Source organism: Leopardus geoffroyi, chromosome A3 (assembly GCF_018350155.1).
Source record: "Leopardus geoffroyi isolate Oge1 chromosome A3, O.geoffroyi_Oge1_pat1.0, whole genome shotgun sequence".
In the NCBI taxonomy this organism is placed as follows: Eukaryota; Metazoa; Chordata; class Mammalia; order Carnivora; family Felidae; genus Leopardus; species Leopardus geoffroyi.
The window spans coordinates 27,054,808-27,075,073 of NC_059336.1; the positions used below are offsets into that span (position 1 = coordinate 27,054,808).

At 50.8% G+C, this 20,266-nt stretch overlaps 1 protein-coding gene across 6 annotated transcripts; it reads right to left on the minus strand.

The window, feature by feature from the left end:
• Positions 1–13,026: 13,026 nt before the first annotated feature.
• LOC123580338 lies at positions 13,027–18,880 on the minus strand. 6 transcript variants are annotated; one of them, XM_045444970.1, is made up of 6 exons: positions 18,577–18,701; positions 17,451–17,532; positions 16,191–16,276; positions 15,468–15,632; positions 14,543–14,674; positions 13,027–13,273 (listed from the first exon to the last, which is right to left on the minus strand). In XM_045444970.1, the coding sequence occupies exons 4-6, from the start codon at positions 15,613–15,615 to the stop codon at positions 13,137–13,139; spliced, it is 417 nt and encodes a 138-aa protein (XP_045300926.1). In that variant the 5' UTR covers positions 15,616–15,632; positions 16,191–16,276; positions 17,451–17,532; positions 18,577–18,701; the 3' UTR covers positions 13,027–13,136. The 6 variants fall into 6 exon arrangements, with proteins under 6 accessions (XP_045300926.1, XP_045300924.1, XP_045300925.1 ...); XM_045444968.1 differs by having other exon boundaries at positions 16,191–16,279; XM_045444969.1 differs by having other exon boundaries at positions 16,191–16,279; positions 18,660–18,675.
• Between the last annotated feature and the right edge of the window lie 1,386 nt (positions 18,881–20,266).

The following is a 20,266-nucleotide window of genomic DNA, read 5'->3' on the forward strand; positions in this document are numbered from 1 at the left end:
ACAAATTTATCGGGATGATATTTGCCAATCTTAAAATTTGAGGAAGTCATTCTTAAAACATCGATACTTAAAAGTATCAAGGTGTCTGGCTGGCTCTTGATCTTGATCTCGGGGTTGTGAGTTCAAGCCCCACATTGGGTGTAGAAATTAAAGATAAAATATTAAAAAAACAAAACACTGAGGTACCATGAATATAAGCATAAGAAAGAAAAAGTTCTGAAAATAAAATAAAAAGGAATATAAACAATGCAGTGGCTAGCCAACAAGATAGTTTGTAAATTTGCTGCTGAGTGGGGAAATGACCAGTGCCTAGTCAGGAAGGCTTGGCTCAAATTGCACTGATGTAAAAAACAGTGCCCCCTACCCCGCCCCTGCAAAGCAGAACAACTGTTCAGTGCCCCCCACCCCGCCCCCTGCAAAACAAAACAAAACAAAACACCTGTTCGCTGTCCTAATTGCCTTGTAAAAATAATAGCAATAAATAAAAATAATGATAAAGCCCTTATTTACAAACTATTTATGTGGCAGGACATCTCTCTGCAGCTGGTTGACCATCCCTTCTAGGCACATTAGTCTCACCTGGACTTCATGCCAAGCTCCTGGGGCACCTGGAAAACAAATTTCTCCGGTGGCTCCACAGACTTTGTGTGAAGGTCCTTGTGGAGGATGGGTGGCCACGTGCCCCGTGGCTGATCCCTGCAGTAGACATCCAGGAAGAAAGAGCCCAACCTTCGCCATGCTCAACGCATCCTGGTGGAGTGGTGAGGGCCAGAGGAGACACAGGCTGTGTAGCAGTTAGGAGCAGGGCTCTGAAACCATACTTCCTAGGATAGCCCGGTGCCCTTAACCTCCCTGTGCCTCAGTTTCTTCACCTGTAAAATGGAGATGATAATAATGGGTGGTTATGCAGATTTAGTGCAGGTTTTATGCTTGTGAAGTGCTTAAGAATGGCATCTGGCACCATAAATGTACGTGCTTTTAGGCTAAGCTGTCACACCACCCCCTTCCATCATCCCCTACCACTGCTCCAAGGACCCCTGAGGGGACTAGTCTTGGGACTCCAACTGCCCAAGCTCTGTGTCTTCTTATGGCTATCCACTAAACGCGAAGTCTAAAGTAAGGATTCAGGTGTAAGCAGTTTAAGTGGTGATCCTAGGACAGCAGGGACAGTGAGGCAGGGCAGGCCAACACAGGGTACAATGGCACATAAATTGCCACTTGAGACAATGGGGCTCTTTTCCAGGGCATCCTTTGAAAAACTTGTAGAACGTTCTAGGGACAAGAACCTCAGTGTACTCATTGAACGACTCCCATCCCTCATTGGCTGAGGGCTGCTCCTGTGTATTTCTCCCCAGCACTTGGCACTTCCTGCCTGCCCCAGGCTTGGGCCCGGCATCAACCTATGGTCAGAAGGACAAGGCAAGGCGCCCGTTCCTTGAATGAGAACTGTCCACCAAAGTTACACATGACTTCTGAGGACGGGCTTAAGGGCACATGGCCGGGGCAAAAACATGTCTGCCACAGCTCACGAAACTATGTAGCACACCAGCTGGGAAACTCTCCTGGAGGGAGGAACAATTTGGTAGTTCTCAACTCTTGCTAATCCAAACAGTACTGCAATCAACAGCCTGGTGTATCCGTCATTTTGTACATACACATGTACACCCACGGGATATTCATAGAAGTAGAATCACTGGGCCAAAGGATATACGCATGTGTTATTTTGATGGAGACAGCCAAAGCTGTCATCCCGTGGAACTGCGTGTCCCCTGCACCCTTGCCAACATCCGCGTGAACACTCTTTGATCTTTTGTCAATCTGGCTGAGGAAAAAAAAAATAGTACCCTATACTTTAAAATTTCATTTTCAAAACTCTAATTGAGGTTGGCGTCTTTTAATAATTTGAAAGCCATCTGTGTCCCTGATAAGTTAATGAATCCACACAATGACCGGCAGGGGCTGCAAATGGCACCCAAGGACGCTGCCATCGTGCGCCTCCTGGTCAGAGAACACAGCACGCCCCTGAAATGTTCTTGTCAAAAGTCGGCTCTGCGTGGGACCAAAGCTTCTAAACGTAACCACCATGGATGGAAAATACAGGGGCACAAGAAGTGCTACACGGAACACAATCCGTAAAATGCAGCCTGGCAGAAACTCCTCCGGACAAGTGACCCTGCTTCTATCTATACTCGCACTTTTAGGAAAATGAAGCAGATCTGCTTTTTCCTTTTTCACCTAATGAAGCTAAAAACCCTGGACATTGCATATAAAACAAGCATATGAAAAGTGAAGAGAAGGCAGACAGGCCAGGGACCTCAGGACCCCAGGAATGACCCAGTGGCAAGTCCTATGGGTTTTCTTTTTGCCTCAGAGATCCCAGACTTGGAGCCAAAGAAGCTGGAGCTGGCTTTTTTGGCTACCCAAAAAAAAGCCAATGGGCACAGAAAAGACAACACAGCCCCAACAAAAGCCTACTTTGTCTAGTCAAGGGATTAGGAAAGGAACAAGCCAGCAGGGTAGAACATTTCTAGACAGGAAGAGCTCCACTCCAGCCAAACACCATGGGAAAAACAGTGGCCTTATCCACATCAGCGAAGGCCAAGTGGGGATTTGGTGACTCCGTCCAACCTCATGAGTCAAGGTGCCCAGACACTCCCACCAGTGTGGGATGTCGTAAGGCCAAGGGAGCCAGGACTTTCATGTCTGCTGGCCAGTAACGAGCCCTCCTCGCCTGCCTCCTCCTTCCCACACGTCGATGCAGACACACTGGGAGCCCACGATTCCACCCCCACCTGGCAACAACGAAAGTGGGTAAAGGGATGTGAAGAGGGTAAAGTTCCTACACTTCACTCAAATTGCAAAATGAGGGCGCCGGTAGACTGTGTTATGTGCACGTGATGTTATACCTACGGCAACCACCATCACAGTTTGTGGGTTCGAGACCTGCGTCTGGCAGGCTCCGCTCTCCCTCTCTCTCTCTGCTCTTCCCCTGCTCACGCTGTCTCCAAAGTAAGTAAATAAACTTAAAAAAAAACAAAACAAAACAAAAAACCTCACTTCAAATGTATAGGCAGATGGAGGAAAAAAGGATAAAAAAGATCACGCAAGCAGCAAAAACTGATGGAAAAGAGAAACAGACAAATCCACAATTAACAATACACTTCTCTCAACAACTGACAGAACGACCAGACAGAAAATCACCAACAATATAGAAGAACTCTCTACAGCACCATCAACAATGGAATCCAGTTGACATTCAGAGAACGTGGCATTCAACAGCAGAATACTCACTCTTTCCAAGTGCCCGCTGAATATAGCTCAGTATAGACCATATTCTGGACATAAAACAAAAAACAAACCCCAACAAATTTAAAAGAATGGGAATCACACGATGTGTTCTCTGACCTCAGGAGACTCAAACTGGAAATTAACAACAGCAAGATGAGACGAAATCTCCAAACACTCAGAAAGCTAAACAACGCATTTCTAAATCATGCACGAGTCAAAGAAGAAGACTCTAGGGAAATTTAAAAAATACATTGAATTGAATGAGATGAGCTCATGACATATCAAAACTTGCAGGACACGGCAAGAGCAGTGCTGAGAGGGAAGTGTGTACCAGAAATGCACACATCAGAACAGAGAAAAAGTCGGGGCGCCTGGGTGGCTCAGTCGGTTGAGCGTCCAACTTCGGCTCGGGTCATGATCTCACGGTTCGTGAGTTCGAACCCCGCGTCGGGCTCTGTGCTGACAGCTCGGAGCCTGAAGCCTGCTTCACATTCTGTGTCTCCCTCTCTTTCTGTGCCACAACCCCCCCCCCGCCCCCGCCCGCTCATGCTCTGTCTCTCTGTCAAAAATAAATAAACATTAAAAAAAATTTTTTTTAAAGAACAGAGAAAAAGTCTCAGTTCAACAATCTAAGCTCCCACCTCAAGAAACTAGAAAAAGAGCCAAGTAAACTCAAAGCAAGAAGGAGGAAGGAAATGATAAAGGGTACAAATCAGTGAAATTTGAAGACATATAAAGAAATAAAGAACTCTGATAAAGGTAACTACATAGATATAAAAGAAGCATTATTATATTTTGGGGTTATAACTTTCTTTGTCTCCTACATGATTTAAAATGCAAAGGGATAGGGGTGCCTGGGTGCCTCAGTCAGGAAAGCGTCCAAGTCTTGATTTCAGCTCAGGTCATGATCTCATGGTTCGCAAGTTCAAACCCCACGTCAGGCTTTGTGCTGGCAGTTCGGAGCCTGCTTGGGATTGTCTCTCTCTGCCCCTCCCCTCTCTCTCTCTCTCTCTCTCTAAATAAATCAACTTTTAAAAAATTATTTTAAAAAGGGTGTATTTTAAAAACAAGAAACACAAATGGATAAAAAAAAGGGGGGGGCATCTGGCTGGCTCAGTAGGAGGAGCAGATAACTCTTGATCTCAGGGCTGTGAGTTCAAACCCCATGCTGGGTATAGAGATTACTTAAATAAATAAATATTTAAAAAATAACATACAAATGCCTAAAAACTTAGAACTCTATGTTAATGGGCACGCAATGTATAAAGATACAATTTGTGACAAAATAATAGAAAAATATTAGAATGATAGAATAATTAGAATAACGGAAAGGGGGAGCATGGAGCGGTTTTTATATGCTGCTCAAATTAAATGGGTATCAATGCGAGATTGTTCTGAATTTCCTATGTTAATTGAAATCCCCATGGTGACGGTGAAGAGAATATTTTAAAAATATACACAAAAGGAAATGAGAAGAAATCGACAATGTAAGCATCACTAGAAACCAACCAGCCCTACCAGACATCTATAGAACACCCCACCCAACAACAGCAGAATACATATTCTTCCATACACGTGAAAATGTGCTTCAGGGTAGGCTGTGTGTTCAAGCACAAAACAAGTATCAATAAACGTATTTTATTTTTTTATGTTTATTTTATTTACTTATTTGAATGTTTATTTTATTTTTGAGACAGAGAGACAGAGTGCAAGTGGGGGAGGGGCAGAAGGAGAGGGAGACACAGAATCTGAAGCAGGCTCCAGGCTCCAGGCTCCAGGCTCCAAGCCGTCAGCACAGAGCCCGACGCGGGGCTCGAACTCACAAACCGTGAGATCATGACTTGAGCCGAAGTCAGACGCTCAACCGACTGAGCCACACAGGCGCCCCAATGTTTATTTTTGAGAAAGAGAGCATGAGCGGGGAGGGACAGAGAGAGAGAGAGACAGAGGGAGACACAGAATCCAAAACAGGCTCCAGGCTCTGACCTGTCAGCACAGAGCCTGATGTGGGGCCCAAACTCGGGAATGGCAAGATCATGATCTGAGCTGAAGTCGGATGCTCAACTGAGGTGCCCCAATATTTTTTAATTTGAGAGAGAGAGTGAATCTGAAGCAGAATCCACACTCACTGCAAAGCCCAGAGCAGGGCTCAATCCCATGCCCTTGGGATCTTGACCTGGGCCAAAATCAAGAGTCGGATGCTCAACTGACTGAGCCATCCAGGTGCTTTTTTTTTTTTTTTAAGTAGGCTCCACACCCAACATGGGTCTTGAACTCACAATCCTGAGATCAAGACCTGAGCTGAGATCAACCAACTTAGCCACCCCAACACCCCAGGTTTGTTTTGTTTTTTTTTTTTTTTTACATTTACTTATTTATTTTGAGAGAGACAGACAGAGAATCTGCACTGACAGTGTGGAGCCCGACTCGGGGCTTGAACTCACAAACCGTGAGATGATGTCCCGAGCCGAGCCAAAGTCAAGAGTATGACATTTAACTGACTGAGCCCCCCAGGCACCCCCCAGGTGTTTTTTTTTTTTTTAACATATTAAGGAAATCAGCCCTCTGTCTCTCATACAGATAAATACTTGTTAATTCCTTATCTGTCTTTGCAGTCTCTCTCTTTCTTTGTTTTTACTGATAATTTTACTATTACAGGACATTTTGACCTCATGGTTGTGTTTATCCCAAGACTATTTTGACTATGAGTTTTGACTCCAAATATTTTTATCAGAATTACACTAATTCTAATACATCAAGAAAGGGCTTTTTTTTTTTTTTTTTTTAAGAGAGAGCTTTCTTGAGCAAGCTGCCTGAAGTCAATTTTATTCCTCAATCAGTTATTTTATGACAAAAGTCAAATTCTTTCCAATGTTTGCCATTTTAAATTTAATTTTACAAAATTATTTTTTTCATTGCAATCAACTTGACCTTGTGGAGTAAATGCTGCCAACAAGATGTGATTCTCCCCTCAGTCATTTTTACCCACATTTCATTCCTTTTTTTTTTTTTTTTAACTTTTTTTAACATTTGTTCATTTTTGAGAGACAAAGAGAGACAGAGCACAAGTGGGGCTGGGGCAGAGAGAGAGACACACACAGAATCCAAAGCAGGCTCCAAGCTCTGAGCTGTCAGAACAGAGCCCGATGCGGGGCTCGAACTCATGCACCATGAGATCATGACCTGAGCTGAAGTCGGGTGCTTAACCAACTGAGCCACTCAGGCGCCCCATCCACATCTGATTTCAAGGGTTTTCTGCCATTATGCATTGTCTGCTAGTATCCATTATTTCTATTTGGTCCGATTTAAAAAAAAAATTTTTTTTAATGTTTTATTTTATTATTTGAGAGACAGAGAAAGACAGAGCATGAGCAGGGAGGGGCAGAGAGAGAGAGAGAGAGGGAGACACAGAATCTGAAGCAGGCTGCAGGCTCTGAGCCGTCAGCACAGAGCCCGATGCGGGGCTTGAACCCACGAACCGTGAGATCATGACCTGATCCGAAGTTGGACGCTCAGCCCACTGAGCCACCCAGGCGCCCCTCGCCAGAATTCTCAGGTCTAAATTTGACAATCTAAATGTCAAAATGTTGCTGTTTGAAGTTTTGTTGACATCCAAGTTACTGTGGGTCAGTTTTAGCTTTTTTTTTTTTTTTTTTAATTTTTTTTTTTTAACGTTTATTTATTTTTGAGACAGAGAGAGACAAAGCATGAACAGGGGAGGGCCAGAGAGAGGGAGACACAGAATCTGAAACAGGCTCCAGGCTCTGAGCTGTCAGCACAGAGCCCGATGCGGGGCTCGAACTCACGGACCGGCGAGATCATGACCTGGGCCGAAGTCGGCCACTTAACCGACTGAGCCACCCAGGCGCCCCAGTTTTAGCTTTTATCAACATGATTGTGTGTTGGTTACTTCTCCCCATCTGTGAGAGGGGGTGGTATTTGCTCACAGTTTCCCTCCACCCCACGCTCGCCACGTGTACTCCGACGGAGGCTATTTCTCTGCCCGTTGATGTTGGGCTTGGCTGTGGGTGGCAGACTATATTGTCCAAAGGTGGCCACAACCATATTTCCCATCTCACGTGCATCTTGCATCTTACACTGTGACCATGGGGTAGGGAAGTCTATGTCCGCTCCCTCTTGAACGCGGGTGGAGCTTTGTGAGTGCCTTGACCAACAGGGTTCGGCAGAAGTGATGCTATGTGTCTTCCGAGGCTAGATCGTGAGAGTGCAATACCCTTTCTTCTTGTTCTCTTGGAGTGCTCTCTTGGGACCCGCCCACCAGGCTCTGAGGGAGCCCAAACTAGCCCACACAGAGAGACCACCCGGGCATGCCACAAAAGAAGGATGTCCGGTTGACAGAGCAGGCCTGCTCGGCCAGCTGACAGCCAGCGTCAACCACCAGAGTGAACACACCTCCAGAACATTCTGGCCACTGCCTCTGGAGTGTTCCCAGCCGAGACCTCAAACATTCTAGAACAGAAGCAAACAGTAACCGCTGTGCCCTGCCTGAATTCCTGACCCACAGAATTGGCGAGCAGAATAAAATGGCTGCTTTGTGCCACTACGTTTTGGGGTGGTTTGGAAGGTAGCAACGGTAACCGGAACACCAGAGGACTTGCTTGGACCAGTGGAAGGTGGTGCTGATTCTGTGGAGCCCGGGCTTTAAGAGCATCACGTGTCCCTAACCATCCCCCTGCCCCCTCGGCAGTCTCTGACTTCTGCCAAGAGACAAAAATGCCCTCAGTGCCCGCAGCTCCCAGAACAAGGAGACACATGGAATCACTTTGAACCCAACTCTTGTGGGTTGAGTCATGTCTCCTCTGAATTCGTTATGTTGAAGCCCTAACTTCAGAATGTGAGGGTATTTGGAGATAGGAATTTTAAAGAGGTAACGAAGTTAAAATGAGGTCATTAGGAAAGGCCTTAACCCAAGCTGACGGGCGTGTCTGTAAGCAGAGGAAATCTGGACATACAAAGAGACACCAGGGACGTGCACGCAGAAAGGAAAGAACATGTGAGGACGTAGCAGGAAGGTGGCTTTGCAAGCCAAAGAGAGACGCAACAGGAGAGACCAATCCTGCCAACACCTTGGACTTGGAGCCTCCGGAACTGTGAGAAAATACAGTTTTCTGTTGTTTAAGCCACTCAGTCTGTAGTATTTTGTCACGGCAGCCTGTGATGTTGTGATCTATACTAAGAAATCTACCTATTTGGCTCCTGGCACAGAGCTTCTGAAACCCTTGGAATTTCCTGAAGTGGCGAGAGCCACAAAGGTGTCTCTTGTTATGTCAATGATGTGATTTTTTTTTTTTTTTTTTTTTTTGGACCCCATCTTGGGACGGGTTGCCCAGAGAACAAACCACATGATTAGAGGGTTGGACTTTCAGTTCCCACACACCCCGCCCCCAACCCCATCCCACTCCTGGGGAGGGAGAGGGGCCCCCCCCGGAGGTTGAATCAATCCCCAATGGCCAATGATTTCATCGATCATGGCTATGTAATGAAGCCTCCATAAACCCCCAGAAGGACAGGGTTCGGAGAGCTGCTGGACTGGTGAGCACGTGGAGATGTGATAACAGCAATGCCCGGACAGGACATGGCAGCTCTATGCCTTTCCCCATGCTCTCTTCCATCTGGCTCTTCCTGAGTTATGTCCTTTTATAAGAAACTGGTAATCCAGTGAGTAAGTGGGTTTCCCGAGTTCCGTGAGGTGTGCTGGTAAATTAATCAAACTCAAGGAGGGGGTCGTGGGATCCTCCGACTTACAGCCAGTCCGTCAAAAGTGCAGGTAACGGGGTGCCTGGGTGGCGCAGTCGGTTAAGCGTCTGACTTCAGCCAGGTCACGATCTCGCGGTCGTGAGTTCGAGCCCCGCATCAGGCTCTGGGCTGATGGCTCAGAGCCTGGAGCCTGTTTCCGATTCTGTGTCTCCTTCTCTCTCTGCCCCTCCCCCGTTCATGCTCTGTCTCTCTCTGTCCCAAAAATAAATAAACGTTGAAAAAAAAAATTTAAAAAAAAAAAGTGCAGGTAACAACCTGGGCTTGGCCTTGGGGGGGGGGGGTCTTAAAGTAGGGGGCGGGGCAGTCTCGCAGGACCGAACCCTTAACCTGTGGAAGCTGACGCTATTTCCAAATACACAGTGTCCGAATTGAGTTGAATTTTCATACACCCACCTGGCGTCCAGGGAATTGTTTAGTGGGTCCAGGAACCTAAAAGACGCCCCAGAAAACCAAAGTACTAACCCGCAGTCCGGAACTAAACCTGGCTGATCCCGGCAGAGCCTCAGCCAACCCACAAGCCCATGAAAGTAGAAATAAATGCTCAACGTTGTGAGTCACCAAGTTTTGGGGGTTGTTACACAGCATTACTGCAGGCGAAAAAACTGACGAGTTTAACATCTGATTTGTTTGCCTTGGCCGAGGGGCTGGGTCAGAACAATGAGGTCAAAATGTACTGCTGACCATTTCTGTAGCTAACACCCCATGAGCCTCCAGCTGGCTGTGTCCGTATCAGTCCTGCCCAGCTGGCTGGGGGATCTGGAGGGCAGGGCTCCTGTCGGCTCTGTCTCTGGATCCCTAGCATCGCTCATGCTAAGGCAGTGGCTAATACAATGGGTCTCTCATACCACGCAGAGCCCAGGACCAGGCAGTTGCCTTTCAGATAAAAACCAAATCGATGTGCAAGACTCCCCATACTCCATCTTCCCCTGCTTTCCCCCACATGTGTCTCTTCGGTAGGGGCAGCAGGGCCTACAAAGCCCTGTGTGAGTCTCCTACTCCCCCACCCGTCCCAGTCCAGATCTTCCTTCTCTTCTGTGTGATAGCCCAACGGGCTTCCTTTATTTCCTCTATCATGCCGTGGTCCTCACTACCACAGGGCCTTTGCACACGCTTTTCTCTGCCTAGAATGCTGTTCTACCACCCCTGTTACCTAGTTACGAGTCACCTTCCATATCTCAAGTCTGAGGACACTTCCTCAGGGAAGCCGCCTCCGACTTCTCTAGATGAGTGCAGTTTCCCTCTGTTGGTCAGTTCAACCAGGTCCCGCCTCTTCTTAGCATTCATTTGCACTATAACTTATTAAAGTGGCCGTCTGGCTAATGTCTGTCTCCCCATTGCAGCATGTCAGATTCATAAGGACCCGGAATTCATGACACTTGAATGAGGTCTCATTCGCTCTGTACCCCCCTGGCACACAGTGGATGCAAATAACTATTTGGTGATTGAATAAATATTGTTGCCCCGACTGCCCTGTTAAATGCCTCCGATGGCATCGAGGGTGTCCATGGAGACGTGCTGTTCGGGTCTCTCTTTGAGAGAACCTGCTGTAAGGTGGGTGGTATGACCACTTCCTGCCACTGCTCTTTCAGAAGTGCTGCAGTGCTGGCACGCTGAGGCTACTGTCCCCCGGGGCTGCTCCCTGCTGAGGACGGAGCACAGGGGTGTTATTAGGGAGGAGTCCCTTTCGGCCAACACAGGACTCCCCTAATGGATATTTTTTGCTCTGGGGCTCCCCACTGGCCTGGCCGAGACTGTCACAAAGATGCTGCGCGGCTATCGACCTCTCGCTTCCCGGCTCCAAATTCACCCTTCAGTACCTGCTCTGCCATAATGATCTGGACTCGGCATTTCCTCCTTTACAGTGAGACGCTAAGCTTTTTGCCAGGAGAGGGTGCCGGAGGGGATATTTCAGGAGGAAAGGCTTCTCTTTCTGGCTCTGGGATGTGTGTGTGTGTGTGTGTGTGTGTGTGTGCGCGTGCGCGTGTGTGCGCGCGCGCGCACGTGCACGGCCGTGTGATTAGTCAGCAGTGTGTGAGGATGCCCGGCGATGATCTGCCACAGCCATGAGCTCAGTGTTCACAGTCTCTCAGCACCTTGCAGCCCTCGGGCCTAAGGACCATCTTCTTGCAACGCTCCTAATGCAGATACCACACGCTCCAAGCCTCACATCTGCAAAGGTGCCCCAATCCCACCTGCCCACCGGCCTCGGCTCCCTCGGGCCTCTGAGGGTTGCTTCTTGCCCGCCCGCTGACTACGGACCAGCTCTCGTCCGGGTGACCCAGCAAAGTTCCTTGCGCTGCCGTGGGCTTCAACCACACCTGCTCCGATGAGGTCTAAACCCCAGCTTGGGGAAGGCACTCCACTTCCAAGTTCAACCCTCCCTGGGTGCTCTCCGTAGGATAGCTGTCACTGCTCTCTTTACATCTTTGTAGAGTCTCTCGCTTGCTTATGCTGACGACTTCCTATTAAACAGCGCCGTTTACGTTCCTGTGTGGTTTCCGACTCAGATGGAGACAGCACGGTAGAGTCTGAGGCTCTCCCTCCCCTGCCCTCCTTCCTCCCTCCCCTCCTCCCACAGAGCTCAGACCTGCACCACTGCGCCGCTGTCTGAGGGTTCTCGACATCTGCTCCCGCTCCCTCTCCCTCTCTTCTCTATCCTTCACAGACATCAGCCCCTTAACTCTCCACGTTTAATTCCTTCTTGGCATTTGCTTCTCGGAGGTCTTCACACTTAGAATAAAACCGCACGGGGGCGCCTGGCTGGCTTCCCCCAGGCAAGTCAGTAGAGCATATGACTTGATCTCAGGGTCGTGAGTTCAAGCCCCACGGTGGGCACGGAGAAATAAATAAATAAATAAATAAATAAATAAGACTAAAACCCCGTGAGGCCCCGTACAATCTGCTCTCTGCCCCAAGCCCAACCCTATTCCCCAGCACACACCTTCTTGCTATTCTCCAAGTCATTCCGCTAAAGCCCCTGTGGCCTCTGTGAGGTCCCCCACACGGACCAGAATCCCACCTCGGAGTCTTTGCCCTTGCTCTTCTGTCTTTTTATTTTATTTTTTTAAGATTTTATTTTGGGGGCTTTTGGGCGGCTCAGTTGGTTAAGCGTCCAGCTTCGGCTCAGGTCACGATCTCACAGTTCGTGGGTTCGAGCCCCGTGTCGGGCTCTGTGCTGACAGCTCACAGCCTGGAGCCTGTTTCAGATTCTGCGTCTCCCCCTCTCTGCCCCTCCCCCACTCACGCTCTGTCTCTCTCTCTCTCTCTCTCTCTCAGAAATAAACAAACGTTAAAAAAATTTTTTTTAAGATTTTAAGTGATCTCTACACCCAATGTGGGGCTCAAACTCACACCCCCGAGATCAAGAGTCGCACGCTCCACTGACTGAGCCAGTCAAGCGCCCCACTTTTCTGCCTTTGATACAAGGTTTGTTCCCTCATGTCATTCAGACCTCTTCTCAGATGCCACCTCCTCTAAAAGGCCTCCACCTACCACCTCCAGTCTCCTTTGAACTCTGTCCCTTTACCCTACTCTGTTTTGTTTCTTCATTTCTGCATAACATACTGTATGTTATACTTACACATTCATTTTTGTGTCTCCCAATGCTGCCACTATGCGGCCAGAGACTTCGTCTTATGCGCTGTTGGGCCCCCATGGCCTGGGTTAATACCTGGTACACAGTAGGTGCTCAATAAATATTTGTTAATTGACTGAATAAAGGAGTGTGTTTGCCTTTGCTCAAGCCACTCCCTCCACCTGGAAAACCTTCCCTTCCCCTTCCTCCCTTTCCTAACGCCACATACCTGTTAAGACTAAGCCCTAGTCCCTACTCTTCCATGAAGCCCTCCCTGACTACCTGGGCTCTGGGCCCCCGGAAGGCGGCTTATTCCTGTCCTTCCCTCACTACACTGCTTGATTTTAGATGTAATGAAGGGTTTGTGGCAAGTAAAGAGGTGGAGCTTGAAGGCAGAAGAGAACAGGCCAGCTTTATTGGGATTAAGAGGAGGAAAGGGCCGTCCACAGGCCCTGGGCCAGGGTGGAGCTGCAGGGACAGCAGCCAGGATGCCATGTCACTTCTTCCACTCCTTCTTCTCATAGTCCCACCGGGAGGCCAGCCCTTGCACGGGGTTGCCCTTCATGTCCAGGATGCGCTGGAGCTGCTGGGCCTTCCACTCATCCGTCAGGGTGACGGGCTTCTTAGGGAACACTGCGGGGAAGGCACGGGTGAGGACAAAGGCATTTTAGATGCCTCGAGGTGTGCATCAGGGAAGGTCTGGGGGCAGAGCTCCCTACACAGCTCATACCTTACTTCCTGGTCCATTTGTCCCTGAGGCTGACGCGGCCTGCCTGAGTCACTGGTACTTTCTACCCCAGTGTGTGGTAAAGAAGGAAAATATCTTTATGGGTACCTGTTAGCCCCAAACACTGGGCTAGGATAAATTTTTTCCCAAAGGCTCTCTCATTTCATCCTCAAGCAAAGCGGGAATTCACATCACACTCTCGCAGAAGAAGAAAGAAGGTGAGGCCATCAGAGGTGAGGTTAGCTGGCACAGAGACGGCCAGCTCTTCCCCAACATCCCCTCCCTTCTTCCAGAGTAGTGCCTCTCCAACCTGAGTGGGCAGCAGAATCACTCTGGAGAGCTTGTTAAAACACAGATTGCTGGGCTCCACCCTCAAAGTGTCTGACTTGGTAGATCCAGACCGGGGCTGAGAATGTGCATTTCTAAAAGTTCCCAAGTGATGGTGTTGGTCCAGGGTCTCACACTCTGAGAATCACTCTTCAGTAGTAATAGACAGCTGGGCATGTGACGGCCTCTCTGAAAACTACATTTCCCAGCTTCCCTTGTGGCTAGACCCAGTCATGTGATCACTTCTAGCCAACGGGTGGTGAGCAGAAGTGGCGTGCGCAACTTCTGGACCTTAAAGAGGTCTCTCTTCTCTCTTCTTGGGTGGAATGTAGGCTTTAATGGCTGGAGCTGGGGCAGCCACCTTATCAAGAAGAAAGCTTCACGTTAAGGATGGCAGAGCAGTATGACAGAAGGAGCCTGACGCTGCAGTCTCGATACTCCCCCAGGCCTTTTTTGTGAGAGAGGAACAAAACCTGTATCTTGTTTAAGCTCTTGTATGTTGGTGACTCTTTGTTACAGAAAAATCCATGGCTAATAACAGCAGTCAGTAACATTACCATTCATGACTATGTGCCAGACGCTGGCTTTCGGCTCTCTCATTAAATCCTCACAAACCCTGTGATGTGGGCACTGTTATTTTCATTTTACAGACAAGGGAATTGAGGTCCAGACAGGCAGAGCCCCTACATCCCAACCGAGGCAGCCGTGCTCTGCCCTTCACCCTACACCTCTTTGGGGGACTTTTCAAAACTCTTCAGACGAGTTGCCTTATAAGAGCTTGGCTGGTGGCTCTGACCACAAGGGCGTGGCCCCGGGCGGTAGCGAGGGGGGGGGTTGTTGCCACTCACCATAGATCCGCTGCCACCAAATCATCAGAGCTGTGAATCCAAAAAAGAAGAAGACACAGCCCATCACTGTCTTCCACTCATTGGAGCGACGGTTCATCTCCGCGAAGGTCTCATGGAACTGGAGCCGGTACACTGGAGGCAGATGAGGGGTGAGGAGGTAGGGGTCTCGGGCGCATGGATTCCGAGGACCCTGGACCAAGTCTTGGCCTCAGGGATTCCCAGCCTCCCCGTCCCTGAAGCAGGTGTTGTCCATTCAGCAAATTCTTACTGAACATCGACCGTATGCAAAGCGTGGCCAGAAGCAGGCTCCAAATATGAGTCCTTCGGGGCACCTCTGGTGGGCAGGACTTGGGATTGCACATCCCTCCTGTTTCCCGGGGTCAGGCCCCTGCTCTCCCACCCACCTGCCTCTCTGCTCCTTCCCCCCACACCACTCAGCGATGCCCACACTTTCCTGCTCCTACATCCCTCCCCATGCTATTCCCACTACCAGGCAGCACCCTCGTCCTTATCATTCAAGGCCAGCCAGAATGTGCCCTCCTCTGAAAGGCCCGCCAGGATTCCATGTCTCTCTCCTTCCGGTCCTCACAACCCCTTGGACACACACCTTGCCCTAGCCGCAAAATTCATATTACGGTTATCTGGGTTTGTGTCCGTTCCCCCACTGGCCTGAGAGCACCCTGAGGGCAGGAACCATCTGGGTGATTCACTCCTGTATCCCCAGCATCACCTCGCATCTGACTGTGCACAAATAGTTGAATGAATAAGAGAATAGATGAACAAAGGGATAAACTTCACCCCTCAGGTATGAGTTCAGGCGTTCAGGGGTTTCTGGCTGTCTTGAGTGGGGGCCCTTCTTTTCAAAGTCATCCCCCCCCCAGCCCGCTCTCTCCAGCCAGCCCCCCCCCCTCCCCCTGATACCTACAGGCCACCTTCTCGTCATGGGTCAGCTGGGTCCAGCTGCCCTTCTCTTTCTCCTTCAGGGCCCGCTGCTCAGCGTTGAGCTCTGTGCAGAAGGGCTCATCGGGCATGGGGTAGGAGCGCTGGGCATGGTAGTTAGTGTAGGGGGGCATCTTCTCCTTGCTGTGGGCTGCAGGTACAACAGAAGAGCTACATTCAGGCTGCACCTGGGACATCCCAGCTCTAACCATAATATTAAAAAAGAGGGCTGCACCGGGGCGTCTGGGTGGCTCAGTTGGTTAAGCATCCCACTTCGGCTCAGGTCATGATCTCATGGCTCGCCAGTTCGAGCCCCGCATCGGGCTTTCCGCGGTCGCCACGGAGCCTGCTTCGGCTCCTCTGTTTCCACCCCTGCCCCCTCTCTGCCCCTCCCCTGCTTGCTCTCCCTCTCTCTCAAAAATAAACAAACATTTGGGGCGCCTGGGTGGCGCAGTCGGTTAGGCGTCCGACTTCAGCCAGGTCACGATCTCGCGGTCCGGGAGTTCGAGCCCCGCGTCGGGCTCTGGGCTGATGGCTCAGAGCCTGGAGCCTGTTTCCGATTCTGTGTCTCCCTCTCTCTCTGCCCCTTCCCCGTTCATGCTCTGTCTCTCTCTGTCCCAAAAATAAATAAACGTTGAAAAAAAAATTTTTTTTAAATAAACAAACATTAAAAAAAAAAAAAAGAAGGCTGCATTTATTGAGCACTTACTGTGTGCCAGGAGCCACTCTAAGGCCTTCAGGTGAATTGACTCATTTACTCCGCGTCACTCTGAGCCAGGCGAGACTGTTATCTGTCTACTTTACAGACAGAGAAACTGAACAGCTAAGTGACTTGCTGTAACTCACAGAGCGAAAAGGAGCAAGGCAGCCCCTCTGGGTTCAAACCTTGTGCTCTCTGGGAAGAGGTGAGGTGAGGAGGGCATGGCAGGCAAAGGCAACGGTGGGACGAAGGCTGAGTGAGATGAGCCTGACGTGGCGGAGGTACACCTGCTCTGCAAACTGTAAAGCGCCAGCTGCGTGCCTTTGACCACCGGTCAAGGGCACGGCTTTGCAGTCAGCTGCGTTTGAACTCCAGTTCCACCCACCCCAGCTCCAGCGAGCCCCTTGACCTCACTGTGCTTCAGTGTCCTCATCTGGAAAGCGGGGACAGTAAGCTCCCGCCGCACGCTGTCGTGGGCAGCCTCAAGATAATATACTTGAAAGGGTTAGCGCGCGCCTAGCAGCAGACGCTCGGTCAATTCCACTGCTAGAGGGCCGTTTTACGACTGGCTTCCTTCCTAGAAGCTTTCCCTGGTGGCTAAGCGTCAAGGGCTCCGTGTGGGTGTCCAGGGTGTCCAGAGCAAGGCTGGGCACCAGGAGGGTCTCGATCAAGCTTCTGTTTATTGTCACCAGAGGTGCCCACATGGAGGGCATTGGTACCACCTTGCCAGGACAGTACTGGAACTGCTTTGGGCTCTTTTAATACCTAGGCCTCCGGGCCTCAGTTTGTTCATCTGAAAAATGGAGATAACAGCCCAGCATCCACCTCACATGGTTGTTATGAAGACTGAGTGTTTTAGTCTGTGTGAAATGTTGATCACAGCTTGGGGCACATAGTAAGGGCTCAGTGAACGTTATCCGTTATTCTCCGGAGGGTCAGGAAGGCCCTTCTGCTATGTGGCTGAAGTCTCTCCTGCTTTAGGCCTCTTTTTTCTGAATAGGGTCTGGAAAGGAGGTCCAAGGTCCCATCAGCACACTCCACCTCAGGACACAAAGGCCCTAGGAGCCCAAGGTGTGGGGGTCAGGCCCCGAGGAAGCTTGGGGTGGAAGGGGACCCTGTCAAATGTGAGCTCCAGATCCTGGAGGCATGTGGCCCAGGCCCAAGGGGTGGGATTGTGGAAAACAGTCTTGGGCAGACCCAGGGCAGCTGGCAAGCAGGAGCCCACCCCTAGCCTTGGAGTTGGACAGGGGTGGGGTGTGTGGGTCTTACCAGCGCTTCCCGGGCTGTGCATCTGCCGCATCCTGGGTCCTCCTTTCCTCAGCACCAAGCTCCAGACAGCTCTGAAGAACATCTGTGTGTGTGTGTGTGTGTGTGTGTGTGTGTGTGTGAGTCCTGCCCCACATTGCCCTCTGCCCCTACCCTCAGGGCCCAGATACAGAAACCCTTTTTCACAGGTGGTGGTGGGGTCCGCCTGTGGATTTCAAGGTCACCCTCATGCCTCTGACCCTTCTACTTTTGTCTGCGATCCTGGTGAGGGGAGATGGGGGTCCCAGACACTGGAGCCCCCCTCGGGAGACCTCAGTGAACCATCTGAGAAGTGGGAGGAGGCCTAACTCCCGGAGGCAGGGTCCCAGTGGTTTGGCGCTGTGGGCCAGGGTTCTGGTCCCAGCTCCAGCTCAGCCAGGCCAAGTTGGGAAACCTCCCTGGGCTGTTTGCTCTCCCTCCCTGAGGAAACTGGGTGGGAGTCCAGGTAGGGAGGGAGCAGGGCCTGGGGCTACCTCTCTTCCTCACAGGGCCATCTGCCAAGGTCTCTGCACAGACGGTCTGGCCCCCACCCCTTCCTCCCTAATTGGCTGCCTACATGCTCACAAAGCCTGCTCTGCGGTGGATCTGGTGGGGGAAGGGGACAGGCTGAGCCCAAGCCCCCACCCCCCAGGGAAGTCTCAGAGTCTGGCTCCCATGGGGGTGGGGAGGGGCTTTAGAGGAGGACAAGGACCAAAGTGGGTCAGAGGGAGGAAGAGGAGCACACGTTTTGGGGAGAGGAAGGGGGTATCTCACTTCTGGAAAGAAAAAGTACCCCCCCCCCCCCGCTCCGCTTCCCGCATCTGGGGAGAGAGAGGGGCACCCAATAGAGAGAAGGAGGGGGTGTACCATGTGTGGTGAGAGGGGGCCCCCACATCTGGGAAGGAAGGGCTCCTGTCTGTAAGTGGGGAGCCCCACATTTGAAGAGAGGGAGGAGTCATCTACATTTGGGGAAAGAAATGGCACCCCACATTCGGAGAGAGGGTAATTCCCAAGGAGTCCTCAACTCTCAGCTGCCAGGACCCGCCCCCCCTCCCCCAACCATCCCCCGCTCCTGAGCCTACTCGATGGCAGGGACCACACGGATCCTCACCGGTGGCGAAAGCAGGGGTCCAAGCCGCCGCATCCCTCACCCGCCAGCCTTGGGCAGCCAGGCTCTCCCACCCACTCACTCACCTCCCTGCTCAGCGCAGCGAGTTAGGTCAGCCCAGCAAGTAACGGAGAATGGGCGGCAGAGGGACCAGAGCGCGGGCGCCCGCCCCCAGGCCCGCCCTACAGCCTTTCCCAAGGCCAACCCCTGCGTGGGAACGTCCTGCCTCAGCGGGGCGTGGGAGCGCCCAGCCCGCGTCCCTGGAGACACCCGGGCCCCCCAGCCCGGGGAGGGGGGCTGCAGAGTGAGTCCCCGCCTCAATTTCCCCGCCCCCGGGGGTCCTGCCTCCGGAGACCCACAGCTGACAGCGCCCAGGACCCAGCTGGCGGGGTGTCCCGGGCCGGCCCAGCCCTCTGACTCTGGTAGTCCCAGGAGCTGAATCACCCTCCCTCCACACCTTTGCTCATTGCCTTCTTTGCACTTGGAATGCTCTCTTAGTGACTTTGCCGAGACCCAGTCTTGCCAACTTTCCAACCCAGGCTCAATGCTTCCTGCTCCAGCAAGCCCACAAACATCTAGAGTCTGGGAGCTGGTCTGTGGTGTACCTACCACCCTGTTCCCATGCCACCAGATACCCTGTGGGGGTGAATAAAAGCCTCCCTCTGGTGCTCAAATCTTAGCTGCGTGGCCCTTAACAAGTGGCCTAACCTCTTAGGCCTCCTAGGACGAACCTCTGAGTTCCTGTCTTATGTTCTAGAAAAGGGAGCTAATGATAGTACCTACCTGACATGGCTGTTGTAAAGGTTAGATAAGTCAACTGAAAAGCATCAGGTACATTTACTCAAGAATTATTTATTAAGGGGGAGCCTGGGTGGCTCAGTTGATCAAGCGTCCAACTTTGGCTCAGGTCATGATCTCAGGGGTTGTTGAGTTCTAGTTCCAGGTTGGGCTCTGCCCTGACAGCTCTGGGCCTGCTTCGGATTCTGTGTCTCCCTCTCTCTCTCTGCCCCTCCTCTGCTCTCTCTCTCTCTCTTTCTCTCAAAAATAAATAAATACGCAGTTAGGGGAAAAAAGAATTATTTATGAAGATCTATTACAGCTGGCATTTATTGAGTGTCCCCAAGGTAAATGCTTGGGGATATAGAGCCAAACAAATCCAAAAACAGTCCCTGGCCTTTTAGGGCTCACAATCCAGTTCCAAGCAGAAAGGCCTGTGCAAAGGCCCAGAGGCAGAAAAACACAGGTGTATTCAAAGAACAGAGAGAGGCCATCTTGGCCAGAGTGTGACAGGTAGAGGGGAGAGTTGGAGAGGGGCTAGACTCCCAAGTAGGGCCTCAGAGGCCATGCTATGGATCTTAGATTTTATTTTAAAGATGGGAAGCCACCAGAGGTAGGTAGGGGAGTGATATTGTTAAATGGAGTGGAGCATGAGCTTAGGAAATGTGGCATGGGATTGTTAGAATACTAATGGTGGAGTGACGAATGAAAGCTGGGGATCCCTTCTGTGGCCTGGGATCAGAGCTTTCTATGTCTCTCGGCTCTGGACCTATGAAATGTGTCCAGTGCCCACCCATCCATCAGGGTTCCTCTAGCCAGTGAGGCCACAGGGACCTGCTCTAGCCAGTGTCTGGAGGGAGGGGCTTAATCCCCAGGGGGTAGATGAACCTAGAAGGGCAGAGACTCAGGGAAGGTG